The sequence below is a fragment of the Lagopus muta genome, chromosome 13, assembly GCF_023343835.1.
Source record: "Lagopus muta isolate bLagMut1 chromosome 13, bLagMut1 primary, whole genome shotgun sequence".
In the NCBI taxonomy this organism is placed as follows: domain Eukaryota; kingdom Metazoa; phylum Chordata; class Aves; order Galliformes; family Phasianidae; genus Lagopus; species Lagopus muta.
In genome coordinates, this window is record NC_064445.1 from 12,676,818 (window position 1) to 12,698,766 (window position 21,949).

General features: G+C 40.2%; 1 protein-coding gene across 7 annotated transcripts in view; it reads right to left on the bottom strand.

Moving 5' to 3' along the window:
• Positions 1-20,896, bottom strand: part of ATRX (ATRX chromatin remodeler) — a 75,912-nt gene extending 55,016 nt beyond the window's left edge. The window contains exons 1-8 of one of the 7 annotated variants that reach the window (XM_048959202.1): positions 19,786-20,215; positions 11,963-12,075; positions 9,646-9,782; positions 8,362-8,417; positions 7,863-7,915; positions 6,070-6,194; positions 4,695-4,814; positions 1,149-1,258 (exon numbers count right to left, since the gene is read on the bottom strand). In XM_048959202.1, coding sequence (XP_048815159.1) covers positions 1,149-1,258; positions 4,695-4,814; positions 6,070-6,194; positions 7,863-7,915; positions 8,362-8,417; positions 9,646-9,664 — 483 coding nt within the window. In that variant the 5' untranslated portion in view covers positions 9,665-9,782; positions 11,963-12,075; positions 19,786-20,215. Of the gene's footprint in view, positions 1-1,148; positions 1,259-4,694; positions 4,815-6,069; positions 6,195-7,862; positions 7,916-8,361; positions 8,418-9,645; positions 9,786-11,962; positions 12,076-12,685; positions 12,794-19,785; positions 20,216-20,716 lie in introns of those variants that run through there. The other 6 variants (XM_048959203.1, XM_048959204.1, XM_048959201.1 and 3 more) reach the window with 6 other exon arrangements.
• Positions 20,897-21,949: the final 1,053 nt, after the last annotated feature.

Below are 21,949 nucleotides of genomic sequence, written 5' to 3' on the forward strand. Positions count from 1 at the left end.
CATTACTCTCTCACACAATCATATAGTTGTATTCATTAAAGATATACAAAAATGGTGGGAAACAATATGTGACGTAATTAACTTGCAGACTTAACAGTCAAGAGCTGTTATGGAACCCAACACCTTAAATTTCAAAAATGAACTGGATACTTGTATATATCACATGAACTTGTACCATTACAGATTAAGGATTTTCAAATCTTGGAACAAGAGTTAGGGCTCTAGTGGAGACTGAAAATAGTCATTCAGTATGCTAATTCTTCTGAGTATGTTTTATAGAAAGAAACAAGACAGAATGAGTAGAAGAAATGAACCAGAACGTTAGACTGGACATGTCTGGGATAGTATGCCAGCTGAATGTGTAACATTAACTAGGATGCTGAGAAGAAGCACAAAGAAGGAAACGAAAGGGAATGCTAAATGTGCATTGTAACTGAAATCTGCATCTCTCTATGTCTGAGACTATCTATAAACACAGAATCTCTGAAGATAGATCATATCTCTACACTTCCTTGAAAATTTAGAGTTTTCCACAACAGGAGGTCGAAATTTCCTTCCTCCCCTGTTCCTTGTCTCTTCCATTACTGGCATTTTACAACCTAAATTGAAGTCACTATAAACTGTGTAACTGCAGAACCAGGTGCTGGTTTAGGACTATGGACTAGACCATTATTACAGAGGTTGCCATAGATTATCAGTCCTGGACCTGTCCAAAACTGAAACTGAAATGGATTAAAGCTATCTTTCCACATCTTACTTTAACACTGTTCTACATATAGTGCCTTATGAGGAGATCCAGAATTGAATCTATTCTTACAATAACATTACAGGTAGTCACAAATTTTAGATAGACTGTCTAACATTGAGAATTCATTGAAAGTACAGACTTACACCTGTAAAAAAATGCATTACACAGTAAGTTTAACTGGACTATACAAAAAAATGGGAATATTATTTTCTAAGCTGTACTTACTTTTTCATTTTCTACTTCTGGTTTCCTTAGCAATTAATGACTGAAAAGTTTATAAGCTAAAGATTTACAAACTAAAAAGCAAGAACTAATCCCACAAAAATCCCACCCAAATCCTCTAATCATGACATTTCAAACATAACAAACAACACAAACTGTAGAACTGTTTACCACATACCTTACAAATAAGAACTTTCAATGTAGGATGTCTATAGATTGAATCCTTTTGAAAATGGTTCACCTGTTGCCCACAAGCTGTACAGCTTACAATTCCATGCAGTCCTTCCTCTATAGAGAGGATTATAAACCACACGTTATTTTTTTTCATTTTGACGTCTTTTTAAAACAAAATCTGTATATATACCTATTTCATTTTCTTACAGTATTTTTTCTGTTGGGTTCTTTAACACCTACCATTACAGAGATCTTTCTGTATCACTCACCATTTAAAGATGGAAATAATTTTCTTCTAGATTTTATGCTCCTAATACTTGGCACCAAAATAAGTTTTGTCATTTGGGAGATTTAATAGAGATGAGCTGGTCAACTACTGAGAATACACTTAAATATGCAAGTCACCATTAAAAAGCTTTCAAATGAACCCTGATATTCTGCACTTCTTTCCTCTTTAAATCTTAGTTCATAAAGTAACATTTTAAGTAACATTTTTGTTGTGCTGATTCTCTCACATATAGTTTTAATTTCTCAACAAGAACTATGGAAAACCATTACACAAATGAAATGCTTATAAATACTGTCTGAAATACACTTCTTCACTTTTTGTTCCCTTTTTGATTTTTTTTTTGTTTTTAAGCTACAGTTTTCCTATAACACATATGTTCTCACCATGTTGCTGACTCCTCCAACATTCTGTGTACTACTCTGGTGCTGTACCTACATTTAGTTAAGAAAACATCTCTTAATGTTAATCCCCCAATTCATTTTCAAAGGTGGTGAATTCAGCACTGGAAGGCTTGCTACCTGCCAATCTTTCAAACCCATTAACTAGTACTACTGAGACACTTTTCAGCAGGAGTGATGCTTTCAAGGAAAAGGAAAAACATTTCAGACAGTTCATACACTAAATCTATATGCTACCAAAAACTTATTTTGGGATCAAATGGACAGAAGTTTGACACAGCCTTGCTTAACTGTAACATGCTCTGTGCTGTCACATACAGGAAGTAACACAGGGAAATTATCTAAAATAGTTAACTTCATGGTTGTAGCCTCAGTAAAGGCCATACATTAAAGAACAACTACCCCTGAATTAGAGCCAAGTATCAATACCACAATATTAAGGAACTGAGTGAAAATAGGCAAAGACAACACAAGCTACTAGCTAGTTGCTACTGAAATACAATTTCATATCAACTGAAGTCCAGTATGAGCTAATACACTGTTACAATGCAGTGAAAATACCAGGTCTGAAATTGTGAATTCAGAGTTTGTTGCTCTCAAATGCAGTCATGCATGTACTGCAGAGCTTGTAGATCTGCAAAGCACCCCTTACAACCTCAAAAGTGCCTCTGTTCCAAATGCTGTTGGCAAATCTCAAATACTTACATGCATCATACTGTACTACTCAGAAAAGAATACTGCCTTATTTTATACCAAGCAGCATAGAAGACTACTCAGACTTTTTAAAATATGGCAGTCCTTAAATGGATACAAGAAACTGAGAGGAACAAGCTGTTTGTTGTCAATTCTCAAGCCATTTCCAACTTCTCTACAACTTTGAGGGGAAATACTACTGCCTTCTTCCTAAAGTCTGCAAGTTGGCACTAGAAAAAAGAATCTATTCATGAGGTCAATCTTTGTAAATCACATCACTACTACAAAGGATAACGGTCTGAAGAAATTAAGTAACAACTAATTCATTAGCACTGAGAAAATGTTTTAAAAACACTCCTACCTATGAGTTTGTTAGTAAAGATACAGTCATAACCATTTTGTGGACAGGAAACCTGAAAGTAAGGACTGGCACAATGCCTTACAGTACTGCTTAAGGCCATTTGGATGCTAGAAAGGCAGGACAGTTCCACTACTACTAATATTTCTTATAAAATTACACCTGTAAGTCCTAATGAAAATACGAAAGATCCAATCTGCAAAGAAAAAGATGTGCTGGCTTTTTAAAAAATATACTTTATTATTTATCTATGTGTACCGTGCACAGAATTCTGGATATCAAGTTACTGGGACTGCACGCTTACTTGCTTAAAGCAGTAATGCTTAATCTTGTTCGAGCACAGGCCAAGCATCCCATTCTAGCAGCAAGAGAAAGGCAGTGGCCACTTCATGTAACTTGCATGTAGCAAGTGTAGAATAAATGTATCTGCGCTACTTTTTCTGCAGTGCCACAAATCAAAACTCTTCAAATACATTCCTAATCCAGCTGCTCTTGAGGCAGACTGCAGTCAAGACTGCAGTCCTACCTTTCCTATTCTGGAAACGGGGACAACACAGCAGCAGGCAGTACCTACCCCAATTTCTAGAAAGTAGACAGGAGCTTAACAGTCAAAGATTTACCAGCAGGGAGCTAAGCTTGACCTCAGGGAAGGCATGGTCTAAGCAAACTCTTGATATTCTTTCCAAAACCATTACCTCCTGCAAGGAACTAGCACAATCAGCTAGTCCAGATACACAACGGAATGCCATCAAATTCTCTAGGGATGGAAAAATAACAGCTGGGAGTGCATGTCAAATGAACTGTCCTGAGGATGCACACACAGACCATAAAGCTCAAGCAAACCGGCCCTACGCAATGTTATAGCCCTCAAGATTTTAGTTGGATCTCTTGTAAAACTGCTATCAACACAACTGTAAAAAATAACCCTCTATGCTAGATAGAAAGTATTCTATTTATATAACTGAACTAACTTTCAAAGATCAATAATTTAGAGATGCAACGGAACATAAGCACAAGCCCCTACACACTTCCTCATAGCTGTGTTTTACTTTTCTTCATCCTCAGATAAAGAGCACATATGAAATTGTAACACACTAAAAAGAGAGCAGGTATCTCAAATGACACAACAGGAAGATCTAATGCATGTAAAAGAGCCCATCTAACTTTTGGAAATATATGAGAGAGAGGAATTGCTACTAATTACTACCTACATAACATCTCAATTTTAGCAGAGGCTATACAAAACCAAGCTGGCAAAGCAGCTGTCCAAAGATAATCCTTAAAAGGGCACTACTGGTTGGGAATTTCCCACAAGTTTTTTCAAAAAATCTGTAAAAGCCTTTGAATTCCATAAGAGGTTTGAGCTTTCTTGTTACCACTGACAGGTAGTTATGTCTATATGTGTTCCTGCTCAAACACGATCATTTTCTTGGAGAGTGAGCGCTCCCCTACCAGTGGTATTCCAATGTAATTCCTTAAAAAAAGGAATACTTGTAACATCTGCTTCCAAGTAAGCAACTGTTCTGAATACAAAGCCAGAAGGGTCCATATGGAGTACCTAATGATGCATCCTATAGCTACTGAAAATAAGAGGTTTAATGAGAACTGATCTTAGCTTTCACTGCTGCATTGCAGGGGCAGCAATGGAGGCTAATATCAGCCAGCTATTATCCTTTATTGAACAAAAAGCCAGAAGAGTGGAGGTATTTTGAGGATAATTTATTAGAAATATGAACAATTTTTAGATGTACCAAATGTGGTCAAAAGCAGCAATTTAAACCCACTTCAATAAATGTTTTAAATTGTATTTACCTCCACGCTTTTTGGGGACTTCAGGTTTCATTTTAACGGTATTTCTGCTTCTAAATTCAGGCCCTTTAAAATCATCTTTGTCTTCATTCAGCACTGGCTCAGGCTGTACAACCACTGTACCTAGAATAATTTCATTTAGAAATTGGAAACCATTACACATCCAAATTAAGTGCAAAAGTCTTTTTTAAATAAATGTCAACATAGTATCTTGAAAAAAAAAGCGCAGTTTGTTGACTAATACTCAAAAGTTTTGAATGTACAGGTGTTCACAGCACAAAAAAGGAAATAATAAATTAATAAATAAAACACCACACACTTCAAGCTGTGTCCATTTTGCAGCTGTAGAACAAAAATTGAAGACTGAAAAGGCCATGAGAAGTAAATACTGCACTGCCTACCCTGATGTGATATGTGCAGAAGAGAATTATCACACTGCTGGGAAAGCATCTCCAGCACAATGCTGCAACTAAAGGACTTCAGTTGGGTCACTTAAACCTACCGGAAGCCTTAAAGTAATTACTCTTCTCTCTATTTCCCCTTCCATCCAGTTTCCCTCATCTTATTTCAGTATGAAATACATGAGAAAGCAGGATAATCTTTTTTTCTTTAGTAAAATTCAGAAAAATCTACTTTTATGTTAACAATGTACAATACTAACTGAAATTATATGAATTAAATAAAACATCTTTCCTACCTGGAACTCGGTTTTAACACTTTCGTTACAAAGACCCTAGAAATAATTTAACATTCTGAGAAAAGGTACTTCAAGAACTGCTTCTCATGGAGTAAATAGGAGCAGTCTCTCCAAGGTTTTCTTTAACTTTCAGAGGTAAGAAATAGATGAGATTAATCAAAATCCCACTACAGTTAAAGAGAGCAGAATGTATTGTAGGTTTATAGCAATGACTATTTTAAAGGGTGCCTTAAGAATAATGACTTCGCCCCCACATTTAGTCTCACTTTTCTATTTCTCAATAAACTCCAGAGCCAGAAGAATAAAATAAATTAAAACAAACATGATTTGCAAGTTACAGAGTTTGAGATTTCTAAGAATAGAAATTTTTTCTCTGTTACATGATGGTTTCACACAAAGGTCCATAAGCATTTGAAATTGAGCCATCAGCACATCCTGGTACATGACATCTTTAAGTACGATGGGTTCAAACTTAAAAAGTGCTTGGAAACAGGATTTCCTCTTACAAGTGTTTGCAAGGGGAGGGAGACACACACGAACGTTTATATATATTTATATATAAAGTCAACAGGATCTAGGAGAGGTATTTTACTAATACATGTGCATTCTACTTAAGTACCTATGCTGCATCATAATCTTTTCTATTTGTTGAATTCAGAAACAAAGAAGGACGTGAACTACCTTTAGGCAAGCTTTTCATATCAACATCATTTTCTGAGTTTTCATTTGAATTATCTTCATTTACAGTCTCATCTAAGATTTGTTCCTCATCTGATCCAACATACTTTGTTACAACTGTAGGTTTCCTGCACAGACAGAAAAAAATCCATACTGTGACAAATATTACATATTGTGGTACAGGTAAGCCTGGTACTTTGCAAGCAGAACACCATGCCAATTGGGGAAACCTGCACTTTCATCAATTTAAAACATAAAGCAGAATGCTCTGAGTTATTATAATAAATAAGCTGCACGGCAATTTACCTGGTACTGGGACATGGAACTCCACCCTCTTAGGTGAATTAAGTAGATAAATGAATAAAGGATTACTGTTTTTTCACAAGCCTACTATACGGTTTGAGGGTTTCTGGGAGGTCAGATCAAGGTTTGATGTGTTTTTAAAAAGGTATGCAGGAAGTCACACTTTTATTTGAAATTAAAAAAAAAAAGCCAGAATAAAACCCAATTGGATGAATGCTCAGAAATCTTAAACATTGTTCCAATTTTAACAGGCAGCCCGAAGAGAACACACAGATATTAGCAAATGACAGCTCAGCTGAAAAGACACTTGCAAGGAAATATAGGAAGTGCAGAAAGAAATTAAAAAGCTGACTGTTTAATATGAAAACCGGTAGCCAAAATCTCACATAAAAATAATTCAGAACTGAACCCCTTAACACGAATGAATATACTATATCATGGCAGGAAAAATATATTAATCCATAGAGAGTAATTTACTGTGGTCTGAAGGTAATACATGAACTACTGAAGTCAATGCAGGATGCTGTTTTTCTCAGTATCAGACACAGTGCAGTAAGTGCATGAGCAACCATACCTTTAATGATAGACTGGAAGTAAAAAAAACAGGACTACTGAAAGGCTCTAAATAAAAAAGGCTGGCAGGAGAATGAATTCAGAAGGGAGAAATTAAAGTCAAACACAAAACCAAACTTGCAAATACAGAATCAAGCCAAACAGATAACAGAGAATGAAGAATGTCATTTAATTCCAACAGGCATGATACAACGAACAAACGTGGTTAACTGTAAGACTGAAAAGAGACACAGAACACTTTGTGAAGAACACTAAGAAGTAAGCTGTTCAAGGCTGGCACTTAGAAGAGCTCACTGATCTACACAGTATACCAGGATAATAAACAAATTTGAAAAAAAAAAAAAAAGAAAGAAAAAAAAACACAAAGAACACCAGCAGAATGAGCAGGAATTTTACTAGAGGAGGCTTGACTGATGCTATTTAGGTCACATACAATTTTTCTTCAGCAGTCTCAAATTGGTAAACAGTTAACTCTAGATTTTTTATGTATTTATTTTTAAATCAAAGGTACAGTTCCTGCCCAGGACAACTTTTAGCACATTTTGGTTCTCCACCAATAAGGTACATAAAACTTTTTTCTGTATGCCCCAACTTACATCACTGAAAGAATCCCATGTGTTGAAAGAGCAAGAGGAAAAGTAATAATTGTTTAAGCAATTGTTAAATCCTGAATAGTCATAAAATGTAGGATAATCCCACTGTATTGTTGTAAATAAAAATTAAGCTTTATGATCTCAACCTCTGACCATGAAAAATCATTTGCATTTTAAATATGGTGCAATGCCTTTGTCATACTAGAACTCTGCTAGCTCTGTGGACCTCAAATGGTGCATACTACCAGCATCTGGCACGGCACAGAGACTTCTCCATACTTTCAGATGATAGAAAGTAATTTCTTTCTTTTTGTTTTCCACACCAACCTTTTTGAGCGTGATGATCCCAACAACGTGACTCTTTCTGAAGAACTACCACCCTAAAAAATAAGAAAAAAAAAAGTCACCACACTTGTGATCAAGTCACCTGTCAACAGAAGCATCTTCTTGTTCCATGCACTTGAGCACCAACAATGCATCTCAGAAGTCACCACCTCTTACAAATAATTAAAAACAAATAAAAAGTGCATTAAGAAACATTTTACACAGGAATTGTTGTACATCAGACTAACAAGTAAACTTGAGTATTTCAATAATTTAAAGAAGGAGATGACAGAAAAATAAACTGGTTTGCATGCCCATATCACAGTTTCATTCTGAATTTTAAATATTTTTAAATGTATATTTTACAGCTGAAGTTTCTATTCAGCAAACAGGAGATTTTCTGCATATGGCTCTGTCAATATTCTTGAAGCACTTATTGCTAATGGCAATATTTCCTACACATTAGACACTCTAGACTAGTCAAAAGCGTTTTTATTCCTACCTCTTCTCGACTGTTCTCCATTGAGGTTGGACTTCTTTCAGGTTCTCTACTTTTACCTATGGAAAGAAAAATAATCCACTGAACCCAAAGAAATATTAGTAGTTTTTCACATGCTATCTCACAGCATTTTTTATGCTTCATCAGCATTAATAAAGATGGCTGTGTGACTTTCACAGATCAACTTTTGTACAACAGTAAAATAAAACTGACTTCATGACTTAAATTTCACAGAAATCATTTTGAAATAACTTTCAGTTTTGTAGGATAGGCTGAAAGAGAGCCTATATTAAGTGAATTTCAAGACATGAGAACACAACTGTGTACGCAGGGATAACAGAGTGCTTTTTTTAATCTGTAAGAAGTGAAGGATTTCTCTTACACATTTTAATATTAAAAACACAATGTTAAATTTGGAATTATGAGCTATGCACAAACATCAGGACACGAAAGAGAATTCTCATTTCTTGATCCTAGTAGCCGTGGAATATAAAAGCTAAAGACAGATATCTTCTGACTATCTGCTTCATCCACCAGTCCAGGTGATGGAAGGGAATGTTTTAGTTCAGTGGTTTAATGACATTTGCACGAAGTTGCTTGAAAGGTATAAAAATAGTAGTATTGTAACAGATGTACTACTGAGAAACATGCAAGTGACAGTATAACAGAAAACAGAAAAACTGAATAAATATCATCATTTCCTACTATAACATTAGACTGTTAGCAGTGTAACTTAGTCTTTCCTGACACACTACACTTGGGGAAAAAGCTAAACAATTTTATTTTACTTTGGACAAAAAAAAATTACTAGAAAATTTCATGCTGGGTATTTGACTTAAAACTGAATTGTATGGATAAATTTTAGTATAAATTATCCAGCCATTTCTGCACGCCAAGCTTTTGTCCCCTTTAAAAAAGGGAAATTTCCTCTCTGGAATATTGTAGGCATTCCACCACCCGAAGGAGTGAGCCTGAAACGTGGCAGAAGAGTTCCATTTCCTTTAGGGGTGGGACTCGGTCCACCTTCTATTTGTGCCTCATTTTGGATCAACTACTAAATCTCTGGGACATGCCATAGTCTGTACAGGCTCAGTACGGATCGATGTGATGCCGGTAGATCAAGGCTGTGCAGATTCTGCCCTCAGACTGCACGTGCGCTACTCCCAGAAGCAACTGAACGAACATGCTCCTCCATCTCACAGCTCCTGGGTGTGACTGGACTGTACATGCGCCATCCCCACAGAATGACCAAGCATGCCGAACCCCCTCACAGCTCCTAGTGCTGACCAAACTGCACATGCTCCATCCACTCCACGGCTATGAGAGCGCAGAATTTCCCCTGTGACTGCTGCTCCCGGGCAGAGGCTGGTCACTTGATACAAGAGCAGGAAGTCAGTCTCTCCTACGCTCTCTCAATGATCCTCCTGCTGGCACCCACGCAATGTAGAGGAGAGAGACATCCGATACGAATGCAGAGGATAAAGAAACAACATAAGGCTGTAAAATCAAGTACTCAAAATTTAAGAAAAGCCAGAATTAAGGTTATCCGTGCAAGTTCACTTTACTTATTGCTGCTACCACATACGCATCACAGTACACTAAATTCCACATGATCAAGTACTCCATAAGCATCTGTTACACATTTCAGTTGATCTATGTGTGTGTCATGGACATGTCCCAAATCCTTTGAGCCACACAATCATCTCCATCATCATCTCTTACCCTTTACAACACCTAATAATTAATTTATCCTCCATATTCTGGACAAAAATGAGATCCATTAATATGTAAACCTGATTTGGCTCCGATCACGTCAATCATTTATACACTGAAAAAGCAGTCAGTGGAGGAAAAAAAAAAGCGTGAATAGGGTACTTCCAAGAGATATCATGTTATGCACAAAAAGCTAGGAAGTAAGCTTGCACAGTTAATTCCGGCATTTCCTAATATTTAAGTGTTTAATCCTTCATGCTTCAACTTTAATACACCCTTTCTTTGGAAAAAATATATATCTAAACAATAATGAAGCACGTCTTCTATTAATTAGTCAGTGTAGAATTACAGCATCACAGAATGGCCTGGATTGGAAGGGACCCCAAGGATCAGCAAGTTCCAATCCCCCTGCCATACGCAGGGCCACCAACCTCCAGATCTGGTACCAGACCAAGCTGTGCAGTGCCTCATCCAACCTGGCCTTGAACACCTCCAGGGACGGGGCATCTACAGCCTCTCTAGGCAGCCTGTTCCAGCACCTCACCACTCTCATTGTAAAGAACTTCTCCTTGACATCCAACCTAAACCTTCCCTCCTTAAGCTTAAAACCATTCCCTCTTGTGCTACTCACTATCTACTCAAGTAAAAAGTTGATTCCCCTCCTTTTTATTAACCCCCCTTTTAAATACAGGTAGGCTGCAATGAGGTCTCCCTGCAGCCTTCTTTTCTCCAGGCTGAACAAGCCCATCTCCCTCAGCCTGTCTTCATAAGGGAAGCACCCCAGACTTCTGAGCATCTTTGTGACCCTCCTCTGGACCCACTCCAACAGCTCCACTACTTCTGTTTCACAGTATGTTTGAATTCTGAGACAAGCAGCCAAATTCTATTTGATATCTATACAGGATAAAGGGAAAAAAAAAAAATCAATAAATTAAAAAAAAAAGTATGCTATGTAGCAAAATCTCACCTTAAATGCATGCATCTACAGCAGTTCGATTTCTTATTCTGTTTAAGAAATTATTTGTGTGCTACTTTCTCCTTTGTTAACGGTTCAGTCAGATGCTGACACAAGGCAGACGGGAGCACATGGCAGTACATTCTCAAGATAAACATCAAAAGAAAAACTGCACACCAGCAAACACACAGCTTTATTACTTACAACAACAGTTTAAAAATAAACTCCACACCACAGCCAACACACTCCCATTCTCCTGCACTCTATCATTTCAGTATAATTTTTAGCTCATGAAACAGCAGTGCCTGGAAAGTTGTGTACCTGTACCCAGTCAAATTTGGAAACAAATTGTATATGGTACTGCTACGAAAAATTTCTGCTTCTTAGGAATGAAATCACGCTATTTAAAATTTATTACTTATGTTTAACTTGTAAGTACAAATTTCTAATGCCATATTTGATTTAGTCCAGCATGTTTTTTCAGTTATTTTGTTTCTGAATGTTTCCAAATAAATATAGGCATCTTTTTCAGATAATTATGAAAGCACAATCTCAACATCTTCTGCCCCAACCACAAGGACTGCAAAAAGTTCACTGCAGCAAAAGAAACTAAATACTGCCCTCACATTCAGGAAAGATGAAAAAGGAACTCCCAGCACAGGCAAATGCACGCATGTTTGCCATCTCACGTTTCAGAGAAGGCAAACTACCAGCAGAATTAGATTTATTCACATTTAAACGCATTATTTTAACTGAAAGAAATCTTGTGTCAAAGGCTGTATGTATTTATCAAAATAGAACCACTTAACTAAATCACACTGGGATTTTGCATAACTGTGCCCTGGTGAAGCGTAATACAATGAAATCACAACACAAAGATATGTGACTTCAGAATCATATATATGTTTAAACTTAAAACATAAAATGCCATTTTACCTAGGCTTTTGGTTTTAGATAGTGCTGGAGGAGAGTTTGTGTCCTCAGATTCCTCTGATGAGTGAGCCAAGAAGTCATGGAGTTTCTGCACCAATGTATTCAACTTGCTTTCACTGTCAAAATAGAAGTGAAACTTGAAGTTACTGTAGGTCTCACGCTAATTTAGCATGCCTGAAAGGAGTGATGTTGAATCTCAATTAACACACATCTACAGGGGAAAGTTACTCATGACCTGAACACTTAATACTACAAAGCAAATAAAAACCATACAATTTTATTAAACCTTACACTAAAAAGAAACAAAAACCAAAACAACAAAGTAGCCTTTTTGATACATACACAAAAAAGCACTGAAGACTCTTAGCAAGAGCCAACAGACTCTTAACAAAGACAATAAACATTTTAAGCTGGTTTTAGCTAGGTGAACATGTGAGATTGTTCTTACCCAAAGCTTATATTAAACCAACTACATACATATACATACATAAATACATATATAATGCATTCTGCATTTATTTTGTCAAATACGACCCAGCACAATCAGATCAGTTCATGAGTATTATGCTTGGAATTTTCACCAGGCAGTTTTAGACATCAAGAATCACCAGTCCTGTTTCCTCAATCATCACAGTAAAAAGGCAACAGTTTTGCCCCATGCTTTTGCTATAAAGGCTTACTCCTTCATGATTCATACACATTCTATTCCCTTGCATTTTATGTCACCTATTTCATGCTCATTTTTTCCACCTATAGCATCCACAATTTCCTGGACAGGTGCCTCTTCCTGGCTGCAGTTATCCTGAGTAAGACCAAGGGCAGTCATGTCCTCAGACCCTGTTATCACAAGCTGCCACTCTCAGCTGTTGGCTGCTGCTTCCCTTCCAGACGCTATCAACTCCCAGAAATCTGCCAGCTGATAAGTCTGACTCATCAGACCTTGTCTGCTATTAGATACGGTTTCTCAAACTGCTCAACTATATCATCCACTCCATAAGTCAGCCCAGTTAAAGGCTACAGACGTCTCTCCTTTTCACTTTTTTCTCCCCCCATCTCCCCGTTACTTTCAAAATTGTCTTTTGACAGCAACAGGAAATAATGTCCTCTTGCCCTGTTCTACAGCTTGTCGTGTCCTTTGAGTATTTATCAGAAGCTCAATCCCCTTGCTGTCACCATCTCCACTGTTTTCTGAACACATCAATAAATATCAACTCCCAACTTTCAACTTAACTATTATTTAGAAATAACTTGTCTCTCTTTATTATCTTCTAAAATGCTGTTACTGAAACAAGTTACAATATCCTTGTTCTCTATATAAAACATTCAGAACACTACACGTGTCTTTGTGACTAATAGCTTAGAACATGATCAGCTACCAACTACTGCCTCTCATCCTAACTAACCTAGAAGCATCATTTCCAGAACAAAAATGTTCATGCTAGCACATTATAGGAATGTACAAACTAATACTAAAATGCCTCCTCAGCTTGCTTTTCCTCTGGATTATTCAGCATTTTGTAGCATCAGCCTGTATTAAGGAGGAACAGACTAAACTTAACTAAAGGCTACTGCACCTCAACCCAAAGGAATTACAGCAATGCTTTCCCTGCTTTTGTATAAAACCTTTTACAGCAAAATCCTTATTCTTTTTAACATATTGTCACAAACTGACACAATAAATAGATCACAACATTTAAAATGTGCATTAAAAAATGCACAGAAGTCTAAAACTTAACATCTTAGAAGTAATAAGCAAAGCAAGTCTCACTCTGCCATGAATCAACCATCTCTATGCTATTTCCTAGCCATTTCAGGCTTGCACATACAAAGGAAAAGCTTCACCATCAGTCTAGAACTATTTCAACACAGTTTAGCTTAATTAGAACAAGAATGAAAGAAGACATGTCCTACTATTACTGGTTTGGCCATGAACTTGATTTGTGACCTTGAGAAACTATCACCCAAGAATACAATTCCTCACCTAAATTCAGAGCAAGTTCTGTAACCTTAACCAGCAACGGCTGGGACACCATTTATCCCAGTAACGAGTGAGACAGTCTGCATTATGTTAACTGCTATGACAAATGAACACAACGCAGAAGAACAAGGAGGGAGTGCAGGGGAGAGGTGAAGTGTTGTGTCCTCACCTAGCTAGACACAACAGACTGAATTCACTCTGCCTGCTAATTACTGTCCCCCTGTGCTTAACCCATCAACCGCATTAGCTAATGATCACTGTGTGTAACAAGTCAAACCACCTCAGACAAAATAAAATGCTCCAGAACAGTTTCCATCTGCATCCGATTTGCTACACATTCACGGGACCACTGTGTCTCGTGGCAAGAGAGGTGCTGCAAATTCATGGCCAGGCCATAAGGAAGGGCAGGACTGCTCATTTCAGCAGCAAACCGGGTCATGTTGGATTACATTGTGAAACTGCGCGGGAAGAAACTTGTTATCACCTTCTATTTCTATTTATTCTCCCCTCAGATAGCTTTTTTTTTTTTAAATGTAGGTAGAGAATGCTCCACCTATTGTCAAAATCTGGAAGAATGTTTCAGAGCTGTTTTTAAAAAACAAAACACACAGGATCCACCACCTTCCAGACAAAGTTGGGTTACAAATGGCTCTGCAAGCCAGCAATACAGGAGCGCTTTCCAGCTTTTTATCCAACTCCACCAGTTTGGTTACAAACACACTTTTGCGAAATGTTTTGGTTTTCAGTTCTCAGCTGCCTTAAAGATTTTAGACAAATTCATTTTTAAACCATCTTTACAGCTGCTTCAACTTAAATTATTTTTCACCTTGGCATTTCCAAAGAAATACTGCAGAGTAGCAACTATTAAGCAGACAAAACTAAACAGGACTTGAAAAAATAAAGAAAATTAAGACCAGATGATCTTTAAAACCACCAGACTGCAGGCAAACATCATCTATTTCTAACAGTATCTCTGTGATGGACAAACATAACAACCCATAGCAGAAGTTTGAATATTTTAATTAAGACCAGGGGAAGAGGAAAATAGAGAAAAAGACCAGGCTTCTATCATAGCACAAGACTTGACAACAGCTGCTACCCACTACCACACTACACGCGTTGCTTTAACTCAGTTACAGCCCAGTCCTGCAGACTGCTCAGGCATTAACGGCTGGAGCACACCAGGACTGCTGCAGCACCTTTCAGCTCAGTTCTGCCCAGAAGAAACCTGTTTGTGCCCTCCAAGGCCCCTTGTGTTATCAAGCAGACGGACTCTTCAAAAATGAACTTGTTTTAAGTGCTAGCAGAGGAGCATCCAAAGCCCTGACGGAGACAAGAACGTGACTTTTGAAAGCCTTCCTGTATCTAATACATTACTAACAAGAACATCTTTAAAAAATAACTGCTTTACTACAAGTAAAGCCAAAGCTGATGTCATTTAATTCAACATACAGATCCAGAACAGTTAGAAGGTATCCTTCCTTCACCCCAGCATGTAATTTGCCTTCACATCGCTGAAGTCTTGATATAATCAGGCCAGTATTCTGTCACCCGCAAACCCTCATAGACGTTTTTCATGATTGTAAGGAAAAGCGTTAAGACTAAGCCTGATATAACGATGTACTGTGGTTGAGCACACATGAACAAAATGGCGCAAGACCTGTAGGAGCAAAGGATGACAAAATCTGGGAAAGAATTTGTTCCCTAATCAGAAGTCTGCCTCTCTCAGAGAAAACACATAACCAGAAAATAAAAGGAGACTACCACTACACCTACGCCACACTCACTGTATAAGCAATCATTTTAACCTAAGCACAGAAACCAACCCAGATTACAAGCAGCCATTTCTGCTGAACCTAGACCTGCTCTCTGATATAACTCACTGCTCCTTTGCACAAATCTTTCTGCAAGCACAGGTGACAGAGGATATTAATCACAGTCTCAGGTGGGGAGGTTTATAAACTTCAGTAGTAGCAATATGATACCTGAACTTGCAACAGCAAAATTACAGTTGGCAGGTATGTGACACTAAGAACCAGGGAAGCACTGAGGCTGGGAGATCCCTTCCAGCTCTGAAGATCCTCTAGTGAGATCTCCTGCACAAGCAGGATCAGCTACAGCAGCTGCCAGAAACACGGCCAGGCCAGCGGGGCCGAGCACCTTCATTGCTGGAGCCTGCAGAGCCTCCCTGCTCAACTTGTTCCAATGCTTGGCCATTCTCAAAGTAAAACAACTTTCCTGTGCTCAGATGGCATTGGATTACACTGAACTCATTGGATACAGCCAGAAGGAGCCTGGATACTGAAGCTCTGACTGAAAAGAGGTAGACCTCTAGCACTACGCTGAACTTGCAGACACTATGGTTAAGGCTTCATTAACACAAACTCGCTCTTTTCATGTTGGTTAGGATTGTTCTTTGGTCCTCAGGGCTCAATCAAGTAATACCTAATAGAGTTCAAGACATTTGATTATAAGGATTAAGTAACTTTGGAGTATAAGCACAGCACAAGAGGTTCACACAAGTGAACAGACTGAGTTTTCTCCAGACGCACAGGGGGAAAGGTTCAAAATCACTAAGAGACCTTTTATTACGTTCAAAGATTACAGTGTCTTTTTCTTGAGATGGCATCCAAACAACTGTAACAGGATTTGGCTGAGAGCTACCATGCCTTGCTGGGAAGTGAAGGGTCTTTTTTGTTTGGTTCTTGGTTTGTTTTTACAACTGCATTTTTAGTAGGCTTGAATGCTATATGGAAGTCTGTAATTTCAATGGTAAAATAGCCTGTAAACTTAAAAACAGAAGTCAACCACGTGAAAACCTAAATATAGTATTTTCACCTGAGACAAAAATGATGGCATACTATGTATTTTAATACATTAATTCAGGAAAGGAAGCTGAAACGAGCATACATGTAACCTACAAGACAAAGTACTGTCACAAAAGCTGAAGTGTGCTTTGCTTGAAGGGAAAGAAAGGCTCCACACAATGGCTTTTAGTTCTAAATTAATTCTAAGACTATCTTCTCCTTTGTTCCATTTGTCCTCCACTTTCTGAAGTTTGTAAAAGGTTCTCAATAAGACATCATTCATCACAAACCCTAAGAATTAAAGCTGGTTCCTTAGTTTCCCAGATCTACAACTACCAATCAGACCTGTTACCCACTTTTCAGGGTTATGGCCCTGCTGAAGCACAGTTCTTTTATTTTCCAAAAATACAGCCATCTCAGATTGCCCCACTAACAATGCTGAATTTATTGCCAGAATTGTTGTTTCTGCATTCTAGCAGATCTATCTGCTCAATACAGCTTCTAGCATTAGATGTATTAAGACAGAAAATTCTACAGCTATGCAGCTTGCAGATAAATAAACTGCCTTTCCTAAACGGCACTGAACCCGACTCTGGGCAACAACCTGTGAACTGAAGTTGGTTTTTGTTCCATGGTTACGCTCCTTTTCTTAAAAAATAACACTAAAGATTCACACCAATCAATCCTTTATCTGTCCTGCATGAAAACTTTTTGTGGCTGGACATCACAAAAAAATTCTGACAGCTTAGTACTGCCCTTCAGTTAGAGAACTTTACCTACTCACTATCTTTTAAGTCAATATTAAGTCTCCCATTATACCTGCCAGTGAATTTTGACAATTGTCTTCTCCCTCCTGACTCACCACCAGAACCTGCAACACTGACCGACCCGCGAACCGATTCATATTTCTAAACCACCTGCAGGCACAGACTCCAGCGATACGAAATGGGATTTCATGAGGGTCAGCAGTATCCCTAGGCCTCCCTGCTTATAAAAGGCCTATCCAGTGATCCCATCTACAAACATCATTTGTCACAGCCATTTGTTCTCGTGGTGAACATAGCGTGTTAGCACTGTCTTCTGTTCAGGTACTTTCTTTTGGTGAGCTATATGCAAGTAAAAAGCATCAACCTTTACTTCCTCCATTACAGGTGTTGCAAGTGCACATGGAATCTGTGATGAAAATGGGAATTTCAAGTTTCACTAAGGTTAGGGCCATTCCTTTCTCACACCATATTATCTCAGAGGAGAATAAGGCACCTCTACATAAGCCCTACAGAAACCACAACACAAAGTACACAAAACCATAACAGACAGTACTATACAGAAACAGAAGCAACAGCCACTGCAGCAAGACTCTCCGGGAGGAATTTCACTTCTGTGTGAACACGTTGGCTCAAGGACACATCTGGCACACAAGGTGACAGCCAGCCTAAAGTTTTGACTATTTCCTCAAGAAAAGCACAGAATCTGCTTACACCCATTTGACATGATTGTGTGACAGCCTGCTAACTCGCACTGTGCCTTCAGACAACACGGACAATTACTATGGACTTATTTCCTGTTAGATTATTGTGGCATTAAATAGCATGCCTCATACAATCCTGAAATATAACTCACACAGAACAAAGAAATTCAAGTGATTGAGGAATACAGAACCCATATTGCACCTTGGGAAGACTAAAGCATAAAAAGTTAACCTGAAAATTATAGGTAACGTTGGAACACCACCTCCTGGATGGTCCAAGACTCAAAATTTGTTTTCTTTTTCTATTGCGCTTATTCACTTCAATGTATGAAATGACTGGTAGGAACAGACCCGGACTTTACAACAAAGATCCCTCCTTTTTGAAAAGAAAAATAAAGCAAGTTTTATGTGAAACTGTGGTCCAAAAATCTCAATAAACAAACAAGCAGAGAGATGGTGCACGATGACAGAAAGGCAGCAGCTGGCAGACCAGCACGGCTTGCTGGAAATGAGAGCAAAAGAACACTGTGTGAGCAGAGAAACGTGCCTGCATGTGTGTGCAAACAAGTGGAGAGCACCTCTGCCTCTGTTCCAATGCATCAATACATCAAGAGTGCATTCATAGTGCTTTCCTCTACCCTCCCATTCTCTCTAGTATTAGCAGAACTTGAACTGATAAAATAAGAGAAAGGCTCTTGCAATCAATGTGCTCATAACCCTGAAACCACAGCACCAAACAACATAATGCTTGGTATCTAGCAAAGAACTTTTCCCATACATTAAAAAACTCAAGATGAGCTCTGTGTGGAACAAGGATCATCAAAAACACCTGCACTGACTGAGAACTGAGTTAATGAGCAGAATAAAAGTCTGGGGCACCAAAAAATACTGTGTGCAGCTACGTACAAGTTGTTTGTCACAGGGCCTACTTACTGCATGGACATTCAACCCAGAGATTACATACAAACTCAAATCCACCTTGAACATACTTCCTCAACTTCAAGCATACAAGTGAAACTCTTGAAGTAATCCAATTCAACCTTTCCACCTGCAGGTAAAGGTTGGACCTTCTGTATTATCTAAATTCCACTGCAACATATTCTAAAGCAGCCTTTTCCCATTAATTCCTGTGCTACGTCAACACAAGAATATTGAAACAAAATCTTTATGCCATACAGAAATCAAACTCCACTCCTGCTTTTCAAAGACTGAAGATGAAAGAAGAAAATTCCTCTATTTGCATTTCAGCCTACAAATAAAACAATCAATCCAACAAAAAGCTGGTATAAACTGTCCCAATGCTGTAAAGGCGTGGGGAGGAGGGAGAGATGGGCAACCCGTTTTACAACTTGAAGCAAGCAGAAGAAATTGGTAGCTGCTGGGAAGTCATGCAGCACATAACGTATGTTTGTAGTGCTTATGACTTGCATCTAGCACGTGATCAGCATCAGTAACAACAATGCTATAATTTTTTGAGTTAGAATCCACGTACATACATTGTTTCCTCTGAAATTTTAAGGCATTAAAATCAAGCAGTACAAAAGAGAAAAAAAAAAAAAAAAAAATTTCCCACCTTTTAACTTCTGTTAAACTCAGTGGTCATCACTGAACCGCTCAGGGGAAGTCTGAAACCGGGGGTGAAGAAACACAAATACAACCTCAGAAGAAACTTGGCGGCTCGGTACCTACGACAGCATGCTGCTCCTCTTTCTTAACATCTTGTTTGATGCTGAAGTCAGACGCAACATTTTTGAGGGCTCAGAAACAATGCTTTATTGTTTACGAGCTGCCTCAAGCATGTGGAATATTTCTGTGCGACTGACAGCGCTGATCAGCCCCTTCAGCCTAACTACAAACCGAAAACATCCAAGCCCAACTCTGCATTAAGGCTTTAACATGGCGCCTGGCGGCACCGGCTCGGTTTATACCAGCTTATTTAGTTTACGCAGCCGAATGGGAACGGTTCATCCCCGTCGGCGCGGCGGGAGCCGCCCCTCAGCGAGAGCGGGACGCGCCAGCGAAGGGCGCGGGAAGGAGCGGGCAGAGTACTACGAGCGGACACGTGGGGCGGGGGCTGACAGCCGCAGGGCACGGCGCCGCGGCGCCCACCGGCCGGGAGCGAGAACCGGGACGGAGTGGGGCGGAGCGGCGCGGCCCCGCTCCCCGCCCGACGACGATAGCCGCGCGCGGCGGTTACCAGAAGAGCGCCCGCCGCCGGCCCGCGCCCGGCCGCCTCCGCCGCCGTCCCCTCCCCCTGCGCTTCCCGCTCGGCCTCCCGCCGCCGCCCCCTCCCCCAGCCCGGCCTCCGCCGGCCCCGCGCCTCGAGCACCGGCCCGGCCCCGCCCTGGCCGAACCGAGCCGAGCGGTGGCGCCGCCGAGGTCGGCCGACGGCAACGGTCGCGCACGCGGCGGGAGCGATGCGCGCCGCCGGCCCCTCCTCCCCTCGGCGGGGCCGGCGGGGGCCGCCGCCCGACGCCCCGGCGGTTGAGGGCCCCGGGTCGTACCTCATGGGCTCTGCGGTCATGTCTCCGCCGCCGCTGCTCGGTGCGGCCGGGTCGGGCCGGGACCGCGCTCAGGCGCTGAAAGGAGACAAAGCCGTTATTGCCGCCATCGCCAGCGCCGCCGCCATCTTGTAGGAGAGAGGATGAGGGAGACCTGCCTCCTGCCGCCTTCCTCTTTCGCCGACTCTCATTGGCTCCTTGCCGCCCCCAGCGATTTTCTAATTGGGCCGCTCCGACGAGGGCTGTTGCTAGGGTCGTTTACGTCACGGTCCCGGCTTCCTCCGCTCCGATTGGCTGGGGGGAGGGTTACATCAGCGGGGGGGAGGGGCTGACGTCACGCACCGAGTCCCATGACATCATTTCAAAACAAAGTGCACTGACGAGTTTGACCGGCAGGGGGCTCCACCGATGGCGCCTCGGTGCGCCCAGCCCTGGGAGCCACGTGCCCACGCAGGAGGAACGTCGTGACAGGGCATGCAGGGCCGTGGCCACAGGGGCCTTGGCCTCAGCCCAGCCCCTGCTGCTCCACACCCCTTCTTCAGAGCACAGCAGGGAAGAGCAGCTGGGTGGGCTTTTTTCCCAACCCAAGTCGTTCTTATTCTGTGATTCTATTCTGGGATTCCAGGACAGCAAGGTATGACAAATGCACGCCCAATAACCAAGGTAGACCTTGTTGAGCAGCACATGAGTTGTTCTCCTCACTAGAGCCTCACTTAAGCTCAGCGTTGCTATAATTTACATGTTGTTTTTTTTAAAAAAAAACAGTTCTTCAGGTAAAGAAGCCTAGTTGCAGTCCTTGCTGGCAGCATCATGTAAGATCTAGGTACGCCAAGACTACTTTCCCTGCTTCTACCAGCAGCCCCCATGTTCCTATTAGATGTTAAAATCTGTATGAACAGCAGAGGACCAGGAGTGACTGCTGCTCAGAGGGGAAGAAGTGATGTGCATAAGAACGTAACATATGTATGGACATAAGTGATGTCCATATGTATGGACATATGTTATATGTTGTATGTTATATGTGCATAAGAACGTAACATATGTATGGACATAAGTGATGTCCATAAGAACGCTGCCAACCTGCAGTGCCTGGAGCAGCCCGGCACTTGTATCTCTCCACAAGGCCAAAAGAGAAGAATGGGTCACCAACAGCAAGTCCAGCATGGGGTAGAATTAGAAACAGATGACAATTAGTCACTTCTTAAAATATAACCAGCCTTGAAAATTGAGGTTTTC